This window comes from Mytilus edulis, chromosome 12, assembly GCF_963676685.1.
Source record: "Mytilus edulis chromosome 12, xbMytEdul2.2, whole genome shotgun sequence".
Taxonomy (NCBI): Eukaryota; Metazoa; Mollusca; class Bivalvia; order Mytilida; family Mytilidae; genus Mytilus; species Mytilus edulis.
This window is the reverse complement of record NC_092355.1, coordinates 61,238,638-61,260,783: the sequence shown is the minus strand read 5'-3', so window position 1 is coordinate 61,260,783 and position 22,146 is coordinate 61,238,638. Positions and strand designations below refer to the sequence as shown.

The 22,146-nt window shown below is 31.4% G+C and overlaps 1 protein-coding gene and 1 long non-coding RNA gene across 3 annotated transcripts in view; one reads left to right on the top strand and one right to left on the bottom strand.

The window, feature by feature from the left end:
- LOC139498915 (uncharacterized) overlaps window positions 1–22,146 on the top strand; it is a 437,948-nt gene that overhangs the window by 140,108 nt on the left and 275,694 nt on the right. The gene's annotated exons all lie outside the window — the stretch shown is intronic.
- On the bottom strand, window positions 6,926–15,861 carry LOC139498909 (baculoviral IAP repeat-containing protein 7-like). 2 transcript variants are annotated; one of them, XM_071287499.1, is made up of 5 exons: window positions 15,537–15,861; window positions 11,379–12,934; window positions 10,669–10,873; window positions 10,169–10,369; window positions 6,926–9,781 (listed from the first exon to the last, which is right to left on the bottom strand). In XM_071287499.1, exons 2-5 carry the CDS (start codon window positions 12,921–12,923, stop codon window positions 9,585–9,587), a joined length of 2,148 nt encoding a protein of 715 aa, XP_071143600.1. In that variant the 5' UTR covers window positions 12,924–12,934; window positions 15,537–15,861; the 3' UTR covers window positions 6,926–9,584. The 2 variants fall into 2 exon arrangements, with proteins under 2 accessions (XP_071143600.1, XP_071143601.1); XM_071287500.1 differs by lacking the exon at window positions 15,537–15,861 and having other exon boundaries at window positions 11,379–13,008.

Here is a 22,146-nt window from a genome sequence, read left to right as displayed (position 1 = left end):
TAACAACATATATGGAGACTTTGATTTCTCACTTCATCTGGTGACTCTTGTTATCGTCATAAAATTTTTAACGCCATTTTTGTCACTTTCCAAGACACAGCAATAAAAAGACGGATAAAAGAAGACTAGAATAAAGAATAAGCACAGAAAAATAAAAAAATAGCGAATATTGGCCAAAACTAATAAAGAATAGAGAAAAATAGAAGGACATCAAATCCATAACAAACCCCCCCCCCCCCCCCCCCCCATAAACCACCACCATTTCCACAAATTTGACTCTGCTATATCATTGAATAAAGTAGTTACTTCTTGATGGTTTTTTTTTTTGTCATGTTGTTGTCTAGATCATTTCTACATTAGTTTTGTCCCAGCAACTGCTCTTGCTTATATTATCATATGAATGATTAAAAGAAAACTATATTTCCAGGAAAACGACCGTCAGATACTTTATAATTGTGGTGATGTCACTCATAATTTTTTAATAAAAAGATGCTTGACAGCAATTCAAGAATACTATTCAAAACCAGAATTAACCACGTCGAGCATTTGTCCAGATAACATATTCAGACTTCAGACTATACCCAGATGGTCAAGTATTCAATCAGACTTAGCATGGAAAAAGGCCAAATAACTAACGAAATTGAAGAGCATTGGGGTTTCAAAATTCTGTAAAATTTCGCCCAAAAAACAGCTTAGCTATTCTTAAATTCAAACTTTTGATAATCTTAGAATTTTCAGACTATTGCAAAATCAAAACGAAATTTTAACATTTTTTTAAAAATCAATATATTTAATATTTAATATTTAAGGGTAGTGGTGGGAAATATTAAATTCTAACTCTTTTTTTCTAATTTGCTAAGATTAGAATTTTCGTCATTTAAAACTAAGAAATGGTCAATAACGAATTCAAAATAAGATTTTTTTTCTTTTTTCTTTTTATTTTACAGGAATTTACTTTCAACAAAAGACACAGATGTTCTAATCTAAGGTTCTAATATGTTATCAATCAAATCATGGATGATGAGTCTGTTACACCACTGGGTCGATGCCACTGCTGGTGGACGTTTCGTCCCCGAGGGTATCACCAGCCCAGTAGTCAACACTTTGGTGTTGACATGAATACCAATAATGTGGTCATTTTTATAAATTTCCTGTTTACAAAACTTTGAATTTTTCGAAAAACCAAGGATTTTCTTATACCAGGCATAGATTACCTTAGATGTATTTGGCACAACTTTTTGGAATTTTGGATCCTCAATGCTCTTCAACTTTGTACTTTTTTGGCTTTATAAATATTTTGATATGAGCGTCACTGATGAGTCTTATGTAGACGAAACGCGCGTCTGGCGTACTAAATTCTAATCCTGGTACCTTTGATAACTATTTACACTTCAGAGGAGTTGATTCCAACTTTATCCTGTTACACTTTTATTGAATAGATTCCTCGTTAAACACGAAATCTCTATCTTGAACGGTGGTCATGATAGAAAGCTCATATATCTTACGAATACAAAATGAAGTTGACGGCTACATGTCAACAACTATGCGCATCTTCATCATGAAAAAAACCCATGGGCAAAGCTGGATTTAAATAGTTGACACAACATAGGTTTCTGACACAGAATGAATGTGGTCTAAGAACTTAAACTTAAACTTAAAAGTTTTAAATTGGACATTTACCTATTATGGTCCAATATCCAAAATCTAAATACATGGTAAGAATTCAATTTTTGGTGAAATCAAATAATGTTCAATTTTGAACCCTTTTGGACCCTAATTCCTAGGACCCTTTGGACCTTAATGTAGACCAAAAATTAAGAATCTAAACACCCGGTTAGATTTGGCATATCAAAGAACCCCAATAGTTCATTTTTTTATGAAATCAAACAAAGTTTAATTTTGAACCCTTTTAGACCCTAATTCCTAAACTGTTGGGACCAAAACTCCCAAAATCAATCCCAACCTTCCTTTTGTAGACATAAACCTGTTGTTAAGATTTCCTAGATTTCTATTTACTAATACTAAACTTATTGTGCAAAAACCAAGAAAAATGCTTATTTTAGACTTTTGTTGGACCCTAATTCCTAAACTGTTGGGACCAAAACTCCCAAAATCAATTCCAACCTTCCTCTTGTGGTCATAAACCTTATGTTAAAATTTCATCGATTTCTGTTTACTTATACTAACGTTATTGTGCAAAAACCAAGAAAAAATGCATATTTGGGGCCTTTTGTGGCCCCTGATTCCTAAACTGTTGGAACCAAAACTCTTTAAATCAATCCCAACCTTCCTTTTATGGCCATACACCTTGTGTTTCAATTTTATAGATTTCTATTTACTTATACTAAAGTTATAGTGCGAAAATCAAATGCCTTCGAACGACGACGACGACGACCACGCCAACGTCATACCAATATACGACCGTTTAAAATTTTAAACATTATTATCTGAATCTCAGAAAATGTAGACTAAAAGATAAACAATTTTTTCAAATGTACAAAAGGCAAATTGCTCCTCGGTATTTCAATGACATTAAAAATGTAAAAAAACATTGTTTTTCTACGTACACGTAGTATGATAATGCTGTTAAGCACATTGGGTGCGCAAATTGCACATATGGAAAATACACAATGTAATCAGGTTACAGTGCAACGTTTAAGGAGTAAATATTCAGAAATAAGTAAAACTCATTATACTTCAGTCAGTACTTGAGAATGATGATGTTGGTAAGACTAGACTAATTTCATTACTTATAATATATGTTGTCGAGTTCCAAACATCTTACGAAAAACATTGGACGTAAGTTATTCTGAAAATGTTATTGACTAGCAAGTACTTTTACCCCTTAAGATTGTATGTGAAAAAAGTAATGGAGAATATGCACAAGAATTATCATATGCAATATATATATATATGCAAAAGTAGTATACCGCTGTTCGATAGAAATCGAAATAAAATGTGTAAAAAGCGTCCTGGTGTTCACGTGGTAAGGGTGCTTGCCTTGACTCAAAACATAGGGAGGACAACCCAAATATTTAATAATTGGTATAAATTATGTTGGTTTTTTTTTTACAGATTTTGCAGTATTGAGTAAGACTAGAAACTCTGGTTGGTTAAGATTCAGAATAGTTCGTGGCAATGCTTATATGTATGCGGTAAACATAAAGTTAATAAGTTTTGGGTCATTATACTTGTCAAATTCCTGTAGCATTGCTTATAAATAACAAGCTTGGTACCACATGTTCAAAACGATCAGACATCTTGCTAACAATATGTCAGAAATTAAGACGGACTAAGGGTCAAATGGATGAACATTAATAGAAAGGCTCAAAGTCAGAAGATAGAAAGACAAATCGACCGGTTGATAGACAAACGATGGTATGTGGAAAGAGGTTGTTAAATACACCTTTGGAACAAGTGCGTAATTCTTCTATTTAAGCCAGTGATGATAACCAAGGACTCATGCTTAAAGAAATTGGAATATACAATCATGACAATTGACATTCGAAAATTATATAAAAACACATGAGGCGCTGAATATTTTGACTTAATCGAATAAAAGGTACTAAAGAAAGGGAAAAAAATCGAATATAATATAGCAACCTCCGGAACCCTTATGAGTTATTGTAAGGGTTCCTTCAACATAAAGAGTTCATAGAATTCTTCCTTTATGGAGTATCGAATTCAACGTACTAATTACAACGGGACGTGCCTGCTAATTTAACCATCTGCATAGCCAAATTCCACTATAGCAATAGTTAAACATGTTCCACTAGACGGCAGATATCCAGGAATGTTTACAAGTATCTTAGACAACTATGCTTCATTAACAAAAGAGTCATGCAATTTGGTAAACAAAGTTGCAACTGTATGTAACAGCAATAAAAAATAATAGTTATAAAAAATATTAGCATCTGGATATTAATAACAATAAAAATATTTTTGCAGAAAATAAAGTATCATCATATGTGAATATAAGACAATGACTAAAACTCAGCACGTACATTGTTCTCGTGCAGTTTTGTCGAGTTACCATTTATAACAAATATAAAGCGAATCACAAGTTATGAAATTATAAAAAAAAATAATACTGTGTATCTTACAATGAACCTGAGTTATAACAAACAGAAGTCCTAAACAATTACATTATCAAAGAACATGATAATATGCCATGTGAACCTAAATAAAGGCAACAGTAGTATACCGCTGTTCAAAACTCATAAATCCATGGACAAAAAACAAAATCGGGATAACAAACTAAAACCGAGGGAAACGCATTAAATATAAGAGGAGAACAACGACATAACACTAAAATGTAACACACATAGACAAAATCCCACGAGAATAACAAATATAACATATATATATAACATCAAAACCAAATACATGAGTATCAATAACAAAAGTTAACACATTCAACAAACAAAAAAACTAATTTTATCAAAGTTCTGATTTGACTATATTTTGTTCATAGAAGAGAAACACTAGATAAATAGCGTCAAGGTCTATGAGGAAATAAAAGCAACAGTAGTTAAACGCTGTTCGAAAGTCATAATTCGATTGAGTGAAAACAAATCCAGGTTACAAATTAAACCCGAAGGAAACACATCAACTATCAGAGGAAAACTACGAAATACATGTAACTATAATACGGAAGGGCACCAAAAACCAAACGACAATGCAACACACACCGGATATAAGATATTTTCCTGACTTGGTACAGTAAGTTTAACTAATTAGTGTGAAATCATCAAACTTGATATTTTTCACAGAAATAGTACCATCCAAGTTTTAAATTTATAATTAAACACTTGCTCAATAAATTTTGTTGTTGACTCATTCATCATTTCAATTGAACTAAATATTGTACCGTCTCAATGGATGATGAATACACTTAAAATGATAGGCGTGATATACACATATATATTAAAGATGTTAAATTATTGTCATACGCCTAAAAAATTTCAACAAGGAAATAGAAATGAAGTTCAGTTCAATGAAACATAAATATATCTAAACAAATTCAAATAGCTGAATAACTATTAAATTAACAAGTTATCGAGGGTCTAGGTGTGAATCCTTCTTTTCTTTATTCTTTAATGTCAGAAGTAGTTTTTCTCCATTATAAAAATTGTATTATTATTCTTTTTTCTTTATTTACATTGCAATAGCTCCCCATTGATATTATATTTTTATGAATGATCTATGTTTGTCTCTATTCTTTATGTTTTTTGACAACTTTAACGTTGATTTGTCCCATTGTTTAACTGTAAACCCTATTTAGACCCTAATTATAAAATTCCATGGGTGTTCCATTGTATATTAATACTATTTTAACACATAAAATTGGGAAAAGAAATGGGGAATGTGTCAAAGCTACACCAACCCGACCATAGAGCAGACAACAGCCGAAGGCCACCAATGGGTCTTCAATGTAGCGAGAATTCCCGCACCCGTAGGTATCCTTCAGCTGGACCCTAAAAAATATGTATACTAGTACTGTGATAATGGACGTCATACTAAACTCCGAATTATACACAAGAAACTAAAATTAAAAATTATACAAGACAAACAAAGGCCAGAGGCTCCTAACACCTTATCTTCTTCCTCTTTTTTACAGCATTGATCAAATCAAACAAGTGGAAAATAACACACAAACAAAATGCGAATATCAAAATAATTTAAACAGTTGTTGCGTCTTTGACTATTGCAGAAACATGTCAATTAAAGGCAGCAGTAGTATACTGGTGTTCAAAAGTCATAAATCGGTTGAGTAAAAACAAATCCGAGTTCCAAACCAAAAATCAAGGGAAATCCATTACTTATTATAGGAAAACAAATGAACAACAGGAACACCGAAGTGCAACAAAACACAAACGATAACAATCATAGAAACGAACTATTTGATAACAGCTGTAATATTCCTGACTTGGTACAGGACATTTAAAAAAACCAATGGTGGGTTGAACCTTTGTAAATGGCATGCGAAACCTTCGGCGTTTTTACAATGATAAATAAATGCCGATAAAACACTTCGTGACAGAAATGCAGCTAAAAAAACAAGCAATAGTAGTCATTTCAGATCTATAGAAACTCACAATCAAACAATATAATTGTCGGCAGATCATACAAACCGCAGAACAAAGGAACATATTCACTGTCTATTAAATGTGTACATCTCCTTCGTAACAAAAAAAGATATCGACAAAATTATTTTTCTAAATTGTTTGTTGCATCCTCAGGAATATAAGCTTAAGGTAAATGACAGTTTTCAATTAAAAGCCTGTCACCAAATATCAGTTAGCTTGTATTTGTAGTACTGCCCAATGTGTGTATACGATTGATTAATTGATTGGTTTTTGTTTGCTTTACGTTTTAATGGCAATGCATGTACATGAACAGAACAATTTGACATAGACCAATAGAGAGATACAGTCAAAGGATTCGATGGGAATGAAGGGCGGGATGAATTCCGATGCCACTAAAAAGGAAATTATATTGGATAGAGACAGAAATTAGGCCTTGCAACAGGCCAACCACGGACCATACAAAAGTCAATTACTGTGCAAACACAGTACTCTACCTACACCTTTCTAATCGGACGGGATATTAACGATCCTACTTTGCAGCCCTATAGAATAAATTTGATATATTTTTACTTTACCGGTACGGTATTCATGTGACAGACGAACGTCTTGAAATGTAAGAACCCTATCGGACTAGTCTACAATGACTATAGATAGAGGAACAAATTGACTGCTAAATGGATAGTCGAAGTACAGGTTGATAGATGTTCAAAATAACCCTCTTCTGAGCAAGGACAAAATTAATCCATGTAAGTGAGTGATGTCAGCTCATGACTCTTCCTTGGAGACATTGGAATGTACAATTTACATCCGGAAAATATAATAAAAACATATACATGTATAACAAAAATGCTTTTAATTATAAGACAATTTGAACAGATATCACAAATAGTTCAATAGCACAACGCATGGTTTATCTGAGGTAACATGTAGTATATGATAAAGGAAGAATAATAAACAACCGTTTCAAATATAAACTAACAATAATAAAAAAATATTTATCAACTGTGTATGAACGATAATAAAAAATCGTTAAACTGTGTCTAAACGATAATAACAAATCGATGAACTACATGCATGAATAGCAGTGATAATACCAAATATATTAACTACATGTACTCACAATATAAGAACACACCGGATAATGAATATCAGTTCAATATAAGAACTTTATTTTTTTTAAATCGACATATATACGACGCTTGGCTTAGATTTCAGAGCGCATCACACTTATTCATAAAACATTCTACAATTATATCAAAGTTAAGAATTCGGTAGTGCAAATAAACAATGGATTTCAGAATAACAACGAAACATATTTAATCAATGCCCAGTGCAAATGTTTCGTGAATAATCATTTAAATAATAAATATCAATATGATACGTCGGTACTGCCAAAACGCCCATATACAAATGAAATTAAATTTGATAGAGGTAGTAATCCATTTGCAATTAGTTTATATATATACAAGACGAAGATGGATTATCAATTAACTCAATAGGAACATCGTAATATCTATTAGGTAGGTCGATAAGACGAGAGCGTAACATTTTGATCTTACCGAAAAAGAGGTACTAAAAAGCGGAAGACATTCAAATATGAAGCAACCTACAGAAAACTTATGCGTTATCCCAAGGGTTCCTTTGACATACAGAGTATATGGCATTCTTCCGTTATGAAGTATCGAATTCAACGTACCAATTACGACCGGACGTGCCTGTGAATTTAACATATGCACAGCCTTTTAGACAATCTACTTTCGCAAAAGTTAAACATGTTCCAACGGACAGAAGAACTACAGGGATGTTCAAAATTATCTTGGTCAATCCTTATGATTGAACTAATTGGAAATTGAATCTTCTGAATAATATATTTTTAATGTTTCATTAACAAAGGAGTAATTCAAGTTGGTGAACACAATAGCAAATTTATTTAATAAAAATAACAGCAATAAAAAAATAACAAAAAATTGCAATTGGATATTAAAATATGAACAATGACAAAAATACTGAAAGAAGTTACAATATTAACAAATATTGATATAAAACAAACGTTAAAAAATTGTCTTCATAAACAATAGCACGTGCATTTTTCTCGTGCAGTTACGTCAGGTGACCATGTATAAAGTGAATCACAAGTAATAAATAAACAAAAAATATGAGTGTGTCTTACCTGAGGTATACATGTTATAACCAACAAAAGTATTAAAAGTCTTAAAACATTTTTAAATATTATAATAATATGCCCTAGCAAGATACATAAACAATCAACCTTTAGAAAAACAATAACAAAAGTAAACCTAATTTAGGTAAACATGATAACATGGTACGCATTAAACAAAAAACATAAAAGATTAAAAAAAAAAATTCTGAAAAACTTGGATCATTTTTAGAACACAAAATATTAACATTGATGAAATAGTGTCATAGCCTATGAGGAAATCGTTTTAAAATCAAGTTACTTCCCAAAAAACTGACATCTACTTTACATGTGTATATTTCTCATCCCCACTTTAAAGATGTAGATTTGGTACATGTATCATAAACGTCTGACTGCTTTTGCAGTGTGAATGCGTCACTCATGACATAATTACATATATAAATCTATATTTAGAACATTACACATATAAAACTATATCTAGAACATCCGCAATTGATGAACTGTGATCGTTAACAAAAGCTATCCTATATATACTTGACTAATATGATAGATATACACTGATATTTCGTTAAGATTATTTTTGTATGTTGAAACTCTTTTTAACTTTTCTGGATTCGAGCGTCACTGATGAGTCTTTTGTAGACGTAACGCGCGTCTGGCGTATATACTAAATTTAGTCCTGGTATCAATGATGAGTTTTTTTAAGTGCTTTTTTTTATCACATTCTTAAAAATTTCGAAAAATATTTATCATTAAGTATGAAGGAAATCGAGAGGAAATGAGTTGGCGGATAGACACGTGAATAAATAATATACAAAGCTCTTTATTACAATGATTAGTCGATTAAAGGTATGAAGTATTTGAACAGAAGCTATGAAGGACTCAAATGTGCAATCAAACAGTTAAGACTATTTAAGATCTGCATCGTCAAAAATAGTTATATTAGTATTTGAAACATATTACATTACTAATATATTATATTGTATTAATAAACATTGTATATCATCCCATTTGGGATCGAACCATCAAAACTTTAAACACAGAAGTACTATATTACAATAAATGCATATATTCAATTATAACAACAATACAATAGAATTTCACAAAATATAAATTTCAATAATAGTAAATAAATTTTACTTTTTAACATTGATTTTGGCACATGATTTGGTGGTCATTTGAATCATTTTACATATGGATCCACAAAGTAATAACTTATGCGAGGTACGTTTTTACGTTTCCTGTTTCGTATCTCTTACATACGGGACATTTTCAAATTGCAGGTTGTTTTGGTAGTCATCGTTTTCATTTTCTTTATAGAATCGCTGAAAAGTAACTTATGCAAGATAAGTTTTTACAGTTCCTTTCACATACGTCCTACATACGGGACATTTTCTCATGGCAGGAGCGCAGTCAATACAACACACAATATGTCCGCATGGTAGAAATGCAATGGATGCCTCTAGATCTAAACACACTTTACAGAGTCGCTGGTCCCTCAATTGTCTGTTTTCCTCTATCAGATTTTCTGTATCTGAAATAAGAAAAAATAGAGTTTTTGTATTTATGTAAAATGCTCTCTTGTTCTTGTTTAATTGCTAGTTCATACTATTTTATCCAAGAAAAAAGAAGAAAGTCAGTACTAATGTCAAATTGCAAACTCTTAATATTTAGCTTATTTTACTATATCAATAAACAGCTGCGACATGAGCCCATAATACGCCCGTCGCTATTTGAAAGAATAAAGTTCAATAACTTCTCAATGTCATTTCAGAAATTCTTCATTTTATAGTTTTGAACTTACTTGCTGAAAGGTATTACCTAAAAATCTGAAATATCTGTTATAGTTTAATTTTGTATATATCCTTGCTTTTCGCATTTTAATTGTTTACAAAATTAAGAAAATAAATAGGTAGCATACCCTCAAACAGTAAATTTTCCTCATTTACTGTCTTGTCTAAGCCATTGCACTCAGTACTGGTACTATTTGATTTGTGGTCACCTGCCGTGTTCGTATTATTTTCATGTTGACTCACGTCTGATGTGGCTCCTTGCTGTTGAGGATTTGCTTCATCATCTAGTAAAATGTGCATAACGTCTGTTGCTGATATGCTGTTCATATCTGAAATGATTATGAATAAATATATGATATTGCATATTTCATGTAAGCGATCAAAACAAGAAGTATTGCGCAGCAGCTGTGAATTTCACCAATTCTATAAACATCTGTTTTTGATTCATAAAGGTGAAATATAAACTTGTTATTTTTTTCATTTCTTTTAACTAATATTGATTTCATTTTATTAATTGTGAAGTTTTGTGATAAAGCGTAAGGCTGCAAATCTAAAATGCTTTTGTCTTCTTATATATCATTCGTATCATGTCATTTTACACATCTTATAAAATTGCAAGAGTTCATACCTTTTCCGGAAGTCGTTAGATGCTGAAAAGCATTTATAACCTGTTGATCTGTATATCCCATTTCAATGACACTTCTAGCTGCAACTGTTTGTAATATGTCATTGTGTGTTGTTCTAGTAGAACTGGTATTTACAGCAGTGGAAGAAGTTTGAACTCTCGATGTTGTCTCTTGTGTATTTTCATTTGATGCATTGGTTTCTCGGTCCTGAAACAGGTAAAAAGTCCATTTTAAAAATGTTAATGACTAAAATTTAGGAACTCATGAATTAAAATAAATCATGTAGCAAACTGGTATACTGATCTTTTGTGTTCTTTGAAAAACAATCTAACGGCATGTTGCATACTGTTACTCAAAAGAACAGCAACCAACCATGTAATTGATCCAAACAAAACACCATCGGAATGTACAATTTATCTACCACATATCAAATAGCATTGCACTCCATAAGAAGTCCCTGATTACAAAAAATAATTCCGATGTTGGTTTTTTTTTGTTTCAGGGATGGGGTTTCATGTTTTGCATGTAAACGGATAAGAGTTTCGTTTTTTCATTGAAATCATCTTTATGTTTGTCAAGTTGTAGTATCATTGCTATCATTTTCATCATTGATATCATTATAAACGGGATTTTTTTTCCATAATTTTGTTTTATGATTTGCATAGCAATGTAGATTTGGGTTAATTGCATTTTGTTTAACATTTTTACTTACTATTTCAGCTTGTCTTTTCTGAACGGCGTGAATGAACTTTTCTCCCTTGTTTTGTTTCAGAAAAGTACATTTCGGAAACCATCTGGCATGTTCAACCCATGGATCGTCACCTGCTTCCCAGTTTCGCAGTCCTCCACCACAGTAAAAGCATCTTGTGTAATCATGGTAACCAGCAAACAGAAAACCAGCCAAAGCCATCTGACGTGGTGATTGGTCTAAATATGACGGCCAGCCTTCAAAGGAACTGATTCTAACAGTCAAGCAGGCATAGTTAGGATACTTAGGCTTTTCTAGGTGTATTCCAAGTGATTCGAATTCAGTGTTATGCTGGCATGAACTGGTTTCAGTAGCATTATGGTTTTCATTGGATGTCTGTGTTTCTTGACTATTCTCGTTCCCCGTTGCAGAGCTAGTTCTGTTCCTATTAGATGGTGAACGTATTTGGTTTCCTGGTCTTTCCTGTACATTGTTGCTGGTACCATTGTAAGATGAAGTTATTTGTAATCTAGGTTCAGGTCTTGATGAAGCATTTTCTGACTGATTCAAACCTTGACTTGTAACAGTTGCTGTGTCAACAGTAGAATCAGTATTATTCGGAACAACCGTTGTCTGTTCTTCTTGATTTGCAGACGATGAGAATCTGGGTTCGGCTAGGAGTGCACATGATGGTGACAGCATTTTATGTATAACAACAGGATCGTCACCCGATTTCCATCTGTCATATATACTTCCACAGGAAAAGCACTTTGTTTTTCTTCCGTCAATGTAGTAAAAACCAGTCTTAGCCATTTTAATTAGATTTATACTAATGTCTCGTGGGAAATTGCTATACGATGACACTCTCAGAAGTTCATTTGACATTGAATCGACGTGAGATACTGGCGTGTCACTTGAAAAACTCTCAAAATAAGTTCTTAAACTGAGTGGACAAAATTGTGATTTAGACTGTGGGAAAATGTGTACTCGCAATAAATCGCAAAGTACGTTGTAGCTTTCTTTATTTTTTTGTAAGCTTGATTCATTTTGAACTTTACTGACGGTGTCAATATTGTTTAAAGTAGTACCATAGCTTATTGCCGTAAACTCCTGATGGTTTATAATGTGTTCGACATTCGAAGACATTGTTTTTTCAACCATTGTTTCTAGTCTTTCTATGGTCAGTCTTAAATTTGTTGAATTTTCTTTAATTTTGGCAAATGTTTTCAGTCTATTTATAATTTCTGGTATTTGCACTGGACCCGAAAGGTTTATTTCTGAAGTCAGTTGCTGGACTTTATCTTTAAGTTCTTTCAGGTCACTGCAAACTTTTTCATATCCTTTATCATCCTCTGTGTAACTTGTCATATCAATGTTATGCGTGTCGTCAGTATCTTGTAAACACGTGCTTTCTGGTGTTAGGTCAGTTTGTACAGAACGAGAAAGCATGAGAGGCCCTTGTCCGGTATCACTAAATGATCTTTGGAATACTCTTGGTTCGCACATTCTTGAATCAATGGCTCTGGTTTGGTGTTTTCCAATCTCGGAAGTTTCTGTACAACACATCATTGCAGAAAAATCTAGAAAACAAATATGACAATTTAAGTAGTAAAATGCATCATAATGTCAATAAAAGTGAACTAGCTATAATGCCTGTCTGTTACCATTATGAAAGAAAAAATAACCAAAACTAGCTGCTCGATCCAATCTCGTCTGTGTTTTAATGGTTTATTACAAATATATTTAACCACTTTTCATACCATTTAAGTTTACTGTATAGAGATAATATAAAGTGTATGTTTAACATTAGGCTCTCACAGTGACAGCAAATCGAAATTTCTGCAGAGGTCGAACCCTGAACAGTTGAGTAAGTATGGACACTACTGTTAAGCTAAAAACAATTCTCTGAATTTAGATTATGATTGAATATTGATCAAAGCATAGATTTGTGTCACAAAACATGGTGGTGAAAGAACTGAACATTTTGAAATTGGACATTGACCTATTATTGTCCAATATTCAAAATCTAAGTACATGGTCAGAATCACCGAATAATTAAATGTTTGATGAAATCAAACAAAAGTTTAATTTGTAACCCTGTGAACCTTAATGTGAACCAATTTGATAAGAGAGCTTATAACCCAATCTGACTAGATTCATCCCTTCAAACTCGGAACCCCATTTATTCATTTTTTGTTGAAATCAATTAAAGTTTAATGTTGGACTCTGATTTTGGACCAACTTGAAAACTGGGCCAAAAAATTAATATTTAAAAACAGGTTTAGATTCAACATTTGAAAGAACCCTATATATACTGAATTTATTTTGAAGTGAAACACAGTTTAGTTTTATCCATATCCTAATTAATTTTCTGTTCAAAGGGAAATAACTTAAACAGAAGAAATAATATACAAATAGTTTTCTAAAATTAGATATAATCTAACCAAAAAAAATTGTGCCCTAAAATTATATATGGTTTAACAAAAATAAATAGTGCTCTAAAATAAGATAAGATGTTATATCTATTTTTGTATTAAATTCAATAAAATGATATGTAAGAATGAGAATTAGCAAATAATTTACCACAGAGAATAATATATATATATATATATATCCAAAATGTCTTAAATGTCTTTTATCATTGAAACAATGTATCTTTAAGAGCTAACAATAATAACTTTGTCTAAGTTTTTATGAAAAAAATGTTTAAAAATTAAAGAATATTTCTGACAACAAATAACTCCCCCCCCCCTCCCCCCACACACACACTTAAAAGGAAAAAGAAGCTGGGGCCCATCAACCGAGCGCTTCGCCTTAAAGGTCCTTCAATGCTGATGAAGGTGATATATGAAATTTGCTTCGTATGCACATATTCATGTCTTAAGTTAAATGTCATGTCTTAAACCCATTATTGATTTTCTACTTAAAATTTCGTTAAAAAATGTGTTGTCTGAATGAAATAGTATTTAGTGGGAGACTTACATTATCGATGAGGTTCTGTTGAATAAATCCATAACCTTTACACTAAAGTTACTTAATATATACATTCCCCATTTAACTTTTACACTAAAGTTACTTAATATATACATTCCCCATTTCCATTCTCAATTTTATTGAATGATGAAAATTGTTACATTACCTCATATCAAAAAATAATTTTGTTATCGAAACGTTGCGCAACGTTCTTTAAAGAAAGATATTAAAATTAAAGCTTATTTTTAAAGATCAAACACGAACAATACTATCTTGAATGTATGTCAAGTTTCTGTAATTAGATATAAGCGAAAAAAGAAATTCACTCGCCTGACCCGCCAAATATTAAGATTTTTCAAAATCCTAAATAAAATTCCGTATCAATTACATGTAACCATTATCAATAATTTGTTGCATATTAAATTGGGTTTTATTTTTTGTCTTACATTTCGGTTTCCCAACCATAGGTTCATTGGGACAGGACACTTTTTTGTTCCTCCCCCTTTTTCAAACTCCGTTATTTTTCGTTTTCTATTATTTTCAATTATTTTCGCATTTTTCTGTATCATTAGAACATAAATTTACTATAACTTACTTGTATTTGCTATTTACTATCAATTCCAAATTTAATATTCATGCAGCGGTCACTGAACAGACTAAGAGAGTCACTAATAAATTTTTATTATACATAAAAACTAGAAAATAAGAAATTAACAGAAGAAAAAAACGGATTTTGAGAAAAAAAAGGGGGCGGGCTAAAACAATTGCCCTATCCCTAAGTACCTAATCCCAACCAAAATGTTAGAACTTAACATATTCTAATCAAGTTATTTTATTGTTACAGTCAATCGTACAGAAAAAAAGGTAATACTAAGAAACACCTATTTTATTTTTAACTGTTGTACAAGTTAAACTATTTTTAGTTAAGATATTTTCTACAAGTTATAGCATGTATGAGGTACTTTTGTACATGTTATAACTTGTAATTTTGCATTGTACAATTTACAACATGTACAATATGTTTTGTAAATATTATATAACATGTACAAAATCGCAACAACATACATATTTGATAAGAAAATTAAAAAAAAATGATATAACATAGACTTATAAAACTGTTTTTATCAGATTATATATACATTTTTTGAAAATTATAATAGATAACAAAATTTGTAAAGATAAAGTTCAGAAAATGTATTGCATGCTTACCTTACAGTATCCCTAACATATATATAGTGAGTCATATGCCGATTTAAATATATATAACACTGAAGATCTATTTTAAGATAAAAAAAAAAAAAAAAAAAAAAAGTATTTTTAGAATGACGAATCATAATCACATGACGCGCATCGTAGTTTATGTTTGTATTGGTTTTGTTTATAAGAATAATTATGAATTTTAAACAACCGTAATGTCTTCTGCACAATATTAACGTTATCTGGTCTAATATACAATATTAACGTAAGATTTTCTTACACAGTTTTAAGTAAGATGAAAACGTTGCCATGTTTACTGAATATACGCTGTTTGTTTACAAATAACGACGCACGTGGTTGTGTGTCATACATACGTAATCTGATTGGTTCATTCTAGAATAGATTAGAATATGATAGAATGAAAAGAACAGGATAGAAAATAATAGGATATAAAAGAAAAAATAATAGATGATAGGATAAAAAAAGAAGAGATTTGAATAGCATAGGATAGAACATATTAGGAATTACATTAAACTGTATTAGCTAAAAAAAAAAATTCAAATCAATACATATAGTCCAATTAATTATGACGTCTGGCAAGGCTATTTTATTTTCTTTCTGGGACGCCTTCCTGCGACGTCAATGTGGGATCAAACAAAGTCAAAATCGAAAAATAACCACAGCAGACGGCATGATTATCTGGACTAGGGCACACAAGGGGCAATATGGAAAAATTACAATAACATATACAAATATAGTACAATCAGACTCTTGATTGAAAGATTATTTTATTAATGAAACAAATAGAAAAATATAACTTCATACATGTACATTATAAATTATGAATACTTTGTCTTGTATATTTTAGTTCGTGCATACAAATCATTGCATAAAGTGGCGGCTTCATTGGAAAGCGCAGAGCGGGGCGTACTATCAACCCCTTTCCCAACCCAACTTCTCCACCCCTTGATTGAAAAAAAACCAGTTATTTGTTTGTATAAAATCTTCTAATAAGATTTTCTGTATTTACACGTCTCCCCACTTTTATTGTTGTTTTTATATCATCATTATTATCATCAACAACACTTGCTGGCCAACTGATTCTCCAAACATTTTTTCCCTAAATATTGTATGGTAGGGATGGAAAAATACCAGTAATACAACGATAAACAGTTAATCGGGTTGTGTTCGTAAATATATCATTATCGACCCCCCTCCCCCCAAAAAAATACTCCACATTCCGGCCCACCCCTTTTGAAAACAATGGGTCCGTTTTAGAAATCTATATAGACCATGACAGTCTAAGAATAACATTGGAATAGTAATTTACAATACATTATTATAACACTATGAGGTAAAGGAAAAAATAGAATCGGAATATTATTTTATATTTTTTTGTTACAGCTTGACCACACTAATTTTTTTTTTCAAATCGGGGATCACAGTATGATTATACCAAAGAAAAAAAATCTTTAATTTTAAAGTTAAATAGTCGTTCCATAACAGTCGGAGATTGTTTATTTTTTTTCCTAGTTGTTTTCGTTTCCACGCCAAATATTAATAAAATGATTATTAACAAAATAAATTGAAATAAAATTCATTAAAATCAGAAAATTTGTTCTTGAATGATTGAGACCAAAAAAAATACAACTTCAATTCGAAACCATTTTGATTTCTCGTTTGATATTGAATGAAATTTTGGAAACGCGCTATTGGTACACGTTTTCACCGTTTTATAACTCATTACCATATATTGCATCAGTTTTGATTTAATTTTAACCTAAATTTTACACACTTAATTTGTCTATCGATACATATACAAGTCGATAAAATAATGTATCTACATTTATAGATTGCTAACGCAGAATTTCTTTTTTCGGAAAACTTATAAATAGATCGGGGATTTATCGGTTAACTTATTTTGGATATACCTTGTACATTGTGTAACACACGTTTATATATATACATTATAAAGGTGTGCATATATAAATTCTGAATAATTAAAACGTGAAAAATCAAAAATATAAGATCAAAGATCACTATTATTTAAATTGATTTAATCGTATTTCCGACAAATAATTTTCAATTATCGTAAAAAATATCGATTTTGTTGAAACTAAGTAGTATAGATATATATTATGTATATACATTTCTGTTTGAAATAATTAGCAAAGGAAACGTCTCCTTTAAAATTATAATTAAGTACTTTTCTATTGAAAAAGCTCTTACTTTTTCGTTAAAATTTAACCCAACCAGAAACAGTCGCCCACTGTCGCCCACTGCCTTAGCCTAACCTTAAAATTCAATATGATATAAATTCATACAAAATTTTCGATGCTGATTTTTGGTATCTAAAATTTACAAAATAAGGAAAAAACTGATTATGTTGATGCTTCAATACACTAAGTAATTTTAGTAATGAATTTTAACACATGTATCAGGAAAATATATTTGAAGAGGTAGGTCACTGAAATGTATTTCACTACAACCAATTTTGATGGCGCTTAGCATCATATATATATATATAATTTTACAATTTTACAACTACTACAGCTTCGTTTACAATACTTTTAACATGTAAGCAAATACTAATAGGTAAATTGGATATAATTATTTATTTATTTTGCCTTGTAAACGCTTATAAGAGAGGGAAGGAAGATACCAGAGGGAAAGTCAAACTCATAGATTGAAAGGAAACTGACAACGTCATGGCCAAAAATAAAATACAAACAGACAAACAATAGAACAGAAGACACAACATAGACAACTAAAGACTAAGAAAGACGAACCCCACCAAAATCTGGAGTGATCTCAGGTGCTACGGAATTATTTTTGCGTCCATTTTAAAACTTCACTTCATTCTAAATTGTTTGTTCTAAAAAAGAATGTAACAACATTTTGAGATTTGATTTCCCATTTTATCCAACTTTATATCTTATAATTTTACAACCTTAATTGATCAAATTCAAAGCAAAAAATGTATAAAGTAACATTTGGGATCATCGAACTTTCCGTTTTACAACTTGTTATATTAATTTTTCGAATGCCGAAGGATGAAATAGCTGGGTATTATCAGCAAATACAGTGTTTTACTTTTCTTCTATGTGATCTTATAAGTTATAGTTGAGTGTGTTCTCCTTCTTTGTTAGGGATGATTCGAATACACTTAGTAATTACAAGTAAAACATATTTACAAAACGCTTGAAATTTCGGCATTAATCCTACATTTCTTACGTATCGGACATCTCAAGCATATATTATATCAGAAATAAACTTATACAACAGTCAGGCGCAGTTCAATTCTTTTTTTATAAAGGAGGGGTTTCAACAATACAAAAAAAAAGCATAAGATATCAAACCACGGATCTCTCCCCTCCTATTTTTCTCCTTGGATCCTCTTCTAAACATTTGTAATTAGTGATTGCACATTTTAATGATTTGTCTGATTAACGAGAGACAATTCAATGTGCATAATGTTGCAATCGTCCTTACACTTGCTTACCACTGGGAACAATACAATATGTTCTTACTTAACATTACGTAGGAAAAGAATGACAAATGTTAAAGTTGTATACAAGTTTCAATAAATAAGGATTGGAAATAAGATATTTAGTTTGTGATTTCATAATTTTGGATTGTAATTTGAGACACTTTTCAAGACTCGGCCTGTACATAGCCGACAAACAGTATGGGATTTTCTCATTGTTGAAGGCCGTACAGTGGCGTAGATATATCTATTCCTTACTACCACTCTATTTGAACTCTGATTGATATATATCTCGTCGCAAGTTATACAACATCTCCTCAATTTTATACCAAAAGAAGAAAGTTGAACCGACGAAAAAAACACGATACAAAAAACAAACTGTCAAACGAACATTTTAGTACACAAAAAAATCCGTCTCAAACCCGTGGTTAACCAAGATGACCTTAAAGGGTTCTTAATTCCTAGTTCATAACATTCTACAAAGGTCCCTTTATATAAATATAATGGAATTTGATGCGACTGTCATACAAGTGAGAGGTTTAGCTAGCTATAAAACCAGGTTCAATCCACCATTTTCTACATTTGAAAATGCCTGTACCAAGTCAGGAATATGACAGATCTTGTCCATTCATTTTTGATGCGTTTTGTTATTTGATATTGCCATGTGATTATGGACTTTCCGAATTGATTTTCCTCTGAGTTCAGTATTTTTGTGATTTTACTTTTTTCATGGGTGGATCCGGAGATGTCTAAAGAGGTAATTCCCGATTATTGAAAATCAAATTGGATGATAGTATTTTAAAAATTAATATATATCGAAAGAACATGATTTTTTTTTAAACTTAAAGCGATCAAGGGACGATCCCCTTCTCCCTTTTGAACTATTGCGCTTATTCGATGAATTAAAATGGTTAGGAAAGGAGAACGGTATTGCAGATTCTACATGTCAAATTCAGTGGTCATCTGCGACACAGATATTCCAAGTACTGATCAATCAAATCATGGAGGAGTCCGTAACACTTCCGAAGAGTTTCTTCCCACTTTACCCTGGGATACTTTGATTGAATAGTTTCCTCGTTAAACACCAACTCTCTATCAATGAATATAGAATGAAGTGAACAGCTACATGTCAACCAAACAGATTCGATCATCATGAGAGAACCCGATACCGCGTCATAACCTTGTCGAATCCCATTTCTATTCTCAGTTTTTATCATTACGTATAAGTAATTTAAATGCACGCTACATTTGCTTTGAGAAACTTGTGTATGCATCTATACCATGTATATACGTAACTATAAGTTTGACTGTGATACAGTTCTTCTGGTCTCGATGCACCAGAGTTGTCGTTCTTACAGCCAACAATAACTACATATGCATACGGAGCGTCTGGATAATCGAGACTACTGTCCCTCTGGTATCTTTCGCCCCCCTTTTTTATAGCAATCTCTTTATTTCAAAAGAGGATGTTCTCGTTGCGTTGAAATCCTGAAATCAAAATCAAAACCCCGCGGAAATCTCACATGCGTAGGTGCGTTCTAAAAGTCATGTACGTTCGTACAACAAAGTTTACATTAAAAATTATATAATTGTCCCGAATAAACAGTTGTCACGGATGCAAAGAGCTATTGGAGAAACAATTATTTTAATAAAAATATAAATCTTTGTAAGATCTAGTTCAAATATTTATAGTTTTTTACTTGCTTTCCATCACGATATAATTAACGAGACGTTTTTTCAAACACAACCAAATCACCCACCATGACAGCATTTTGTCCAATCACAGAAAGGATTTTCGAGCATGCGTATTCTGTTGCCATAGTTAAGCGTCCTTAAGATCAAAGGGCACAAACCGAAACTATACCGACTACGTCGGAAAACTTGGTTCATAAACTTCTAGTATCAAAATGTCAAAATGTTCTTTTTCTAAACATTTTCCGCAATTAGCTCATTACTGGTGACCTTTGTTTTTGTAACACGTGACCCCAACAGGAAGTTGTCTATGTATTGGACTAAATAGCAATACGGTCTATTGACATCTTTATAAAACAACAAGAATGTCTTCATAGAACACAATGTTCCCATAACTCTAGTCTATGTCCATGGTCAGTGAACCATGAAATCAGCTCTAAATTGCAATTTGTCATCCGTACTTAGTTTCAAGTTTAATCTAAGAGTACTTATTTCAAACTATCACAGTTCTTAGTTCCGTGAATCATGTAATCGGCATCAAAACCGTCATCTGCTATATCATCTGAAAAATTCACATTATAATGATCAATTGATCTAACTTTCAAAAAGATGTGATCACACTTTCATGGTAAAATATTTAAAACCTAAACCTGATACGGAAAGGACTTACAAACTGACTCACAGAACAGAAAACATAACACACCATTTTTTTCGCAGTTTGGCATTTAAATGAATGTTACAACAATAATAATGCTCTTCATTATTTCAGAGATCAGACACAAGCTTTCAAGTGGTTTCTATATCTGTTTTGTTAAAATTAAGTTTTAGTTAATACATGATTATGTATTCGATACTTGATTTTTATGTATGATTTATTGAATTCTATTTTTGTCATTCTTGAGGTTATATACTTATAACATTTCCGTCTATGAGCTGAGTGTGTCCTTCAGTTCTGTATTCTTTCATTTTTGTAGGTCATTTTTCTCTATTCGTTGTGTTCCAGCTAGCCTGCTCACTTTCCTCTATTTTTCATGTTCTAGCCGCCCATTTTCTCTATTCTTTATTTTGTTTGCACTATTTTTCTCTATTCTTTGTTTTGTTCACACTATTTTTCTCTATTCTTTGTTTTGTTCACACTATTTTTCTCTATTCTTTATTTTATTTTTCTCTATTCTTTATTTTGTTTACACTATTTTTCTCTATTCTTTATTTTGTTTACACTATTTTTCTCTATTCTTTATTTTGTTTACACTATTTTTCTCTATTCTTTATTTTGTTTACACTATTTTTCTCTATTCTTTATTTTGTTTACACTATTTTTCTCTATTCTTTATTTTGTTTACACTATTTTTCTCTATTCTTTATTTTGTTTACACTATTTTTCTCTATTCTTTATTTTGTTTACACTATTTTTCTCTATTCTTTATTTTGTTCACACTATTT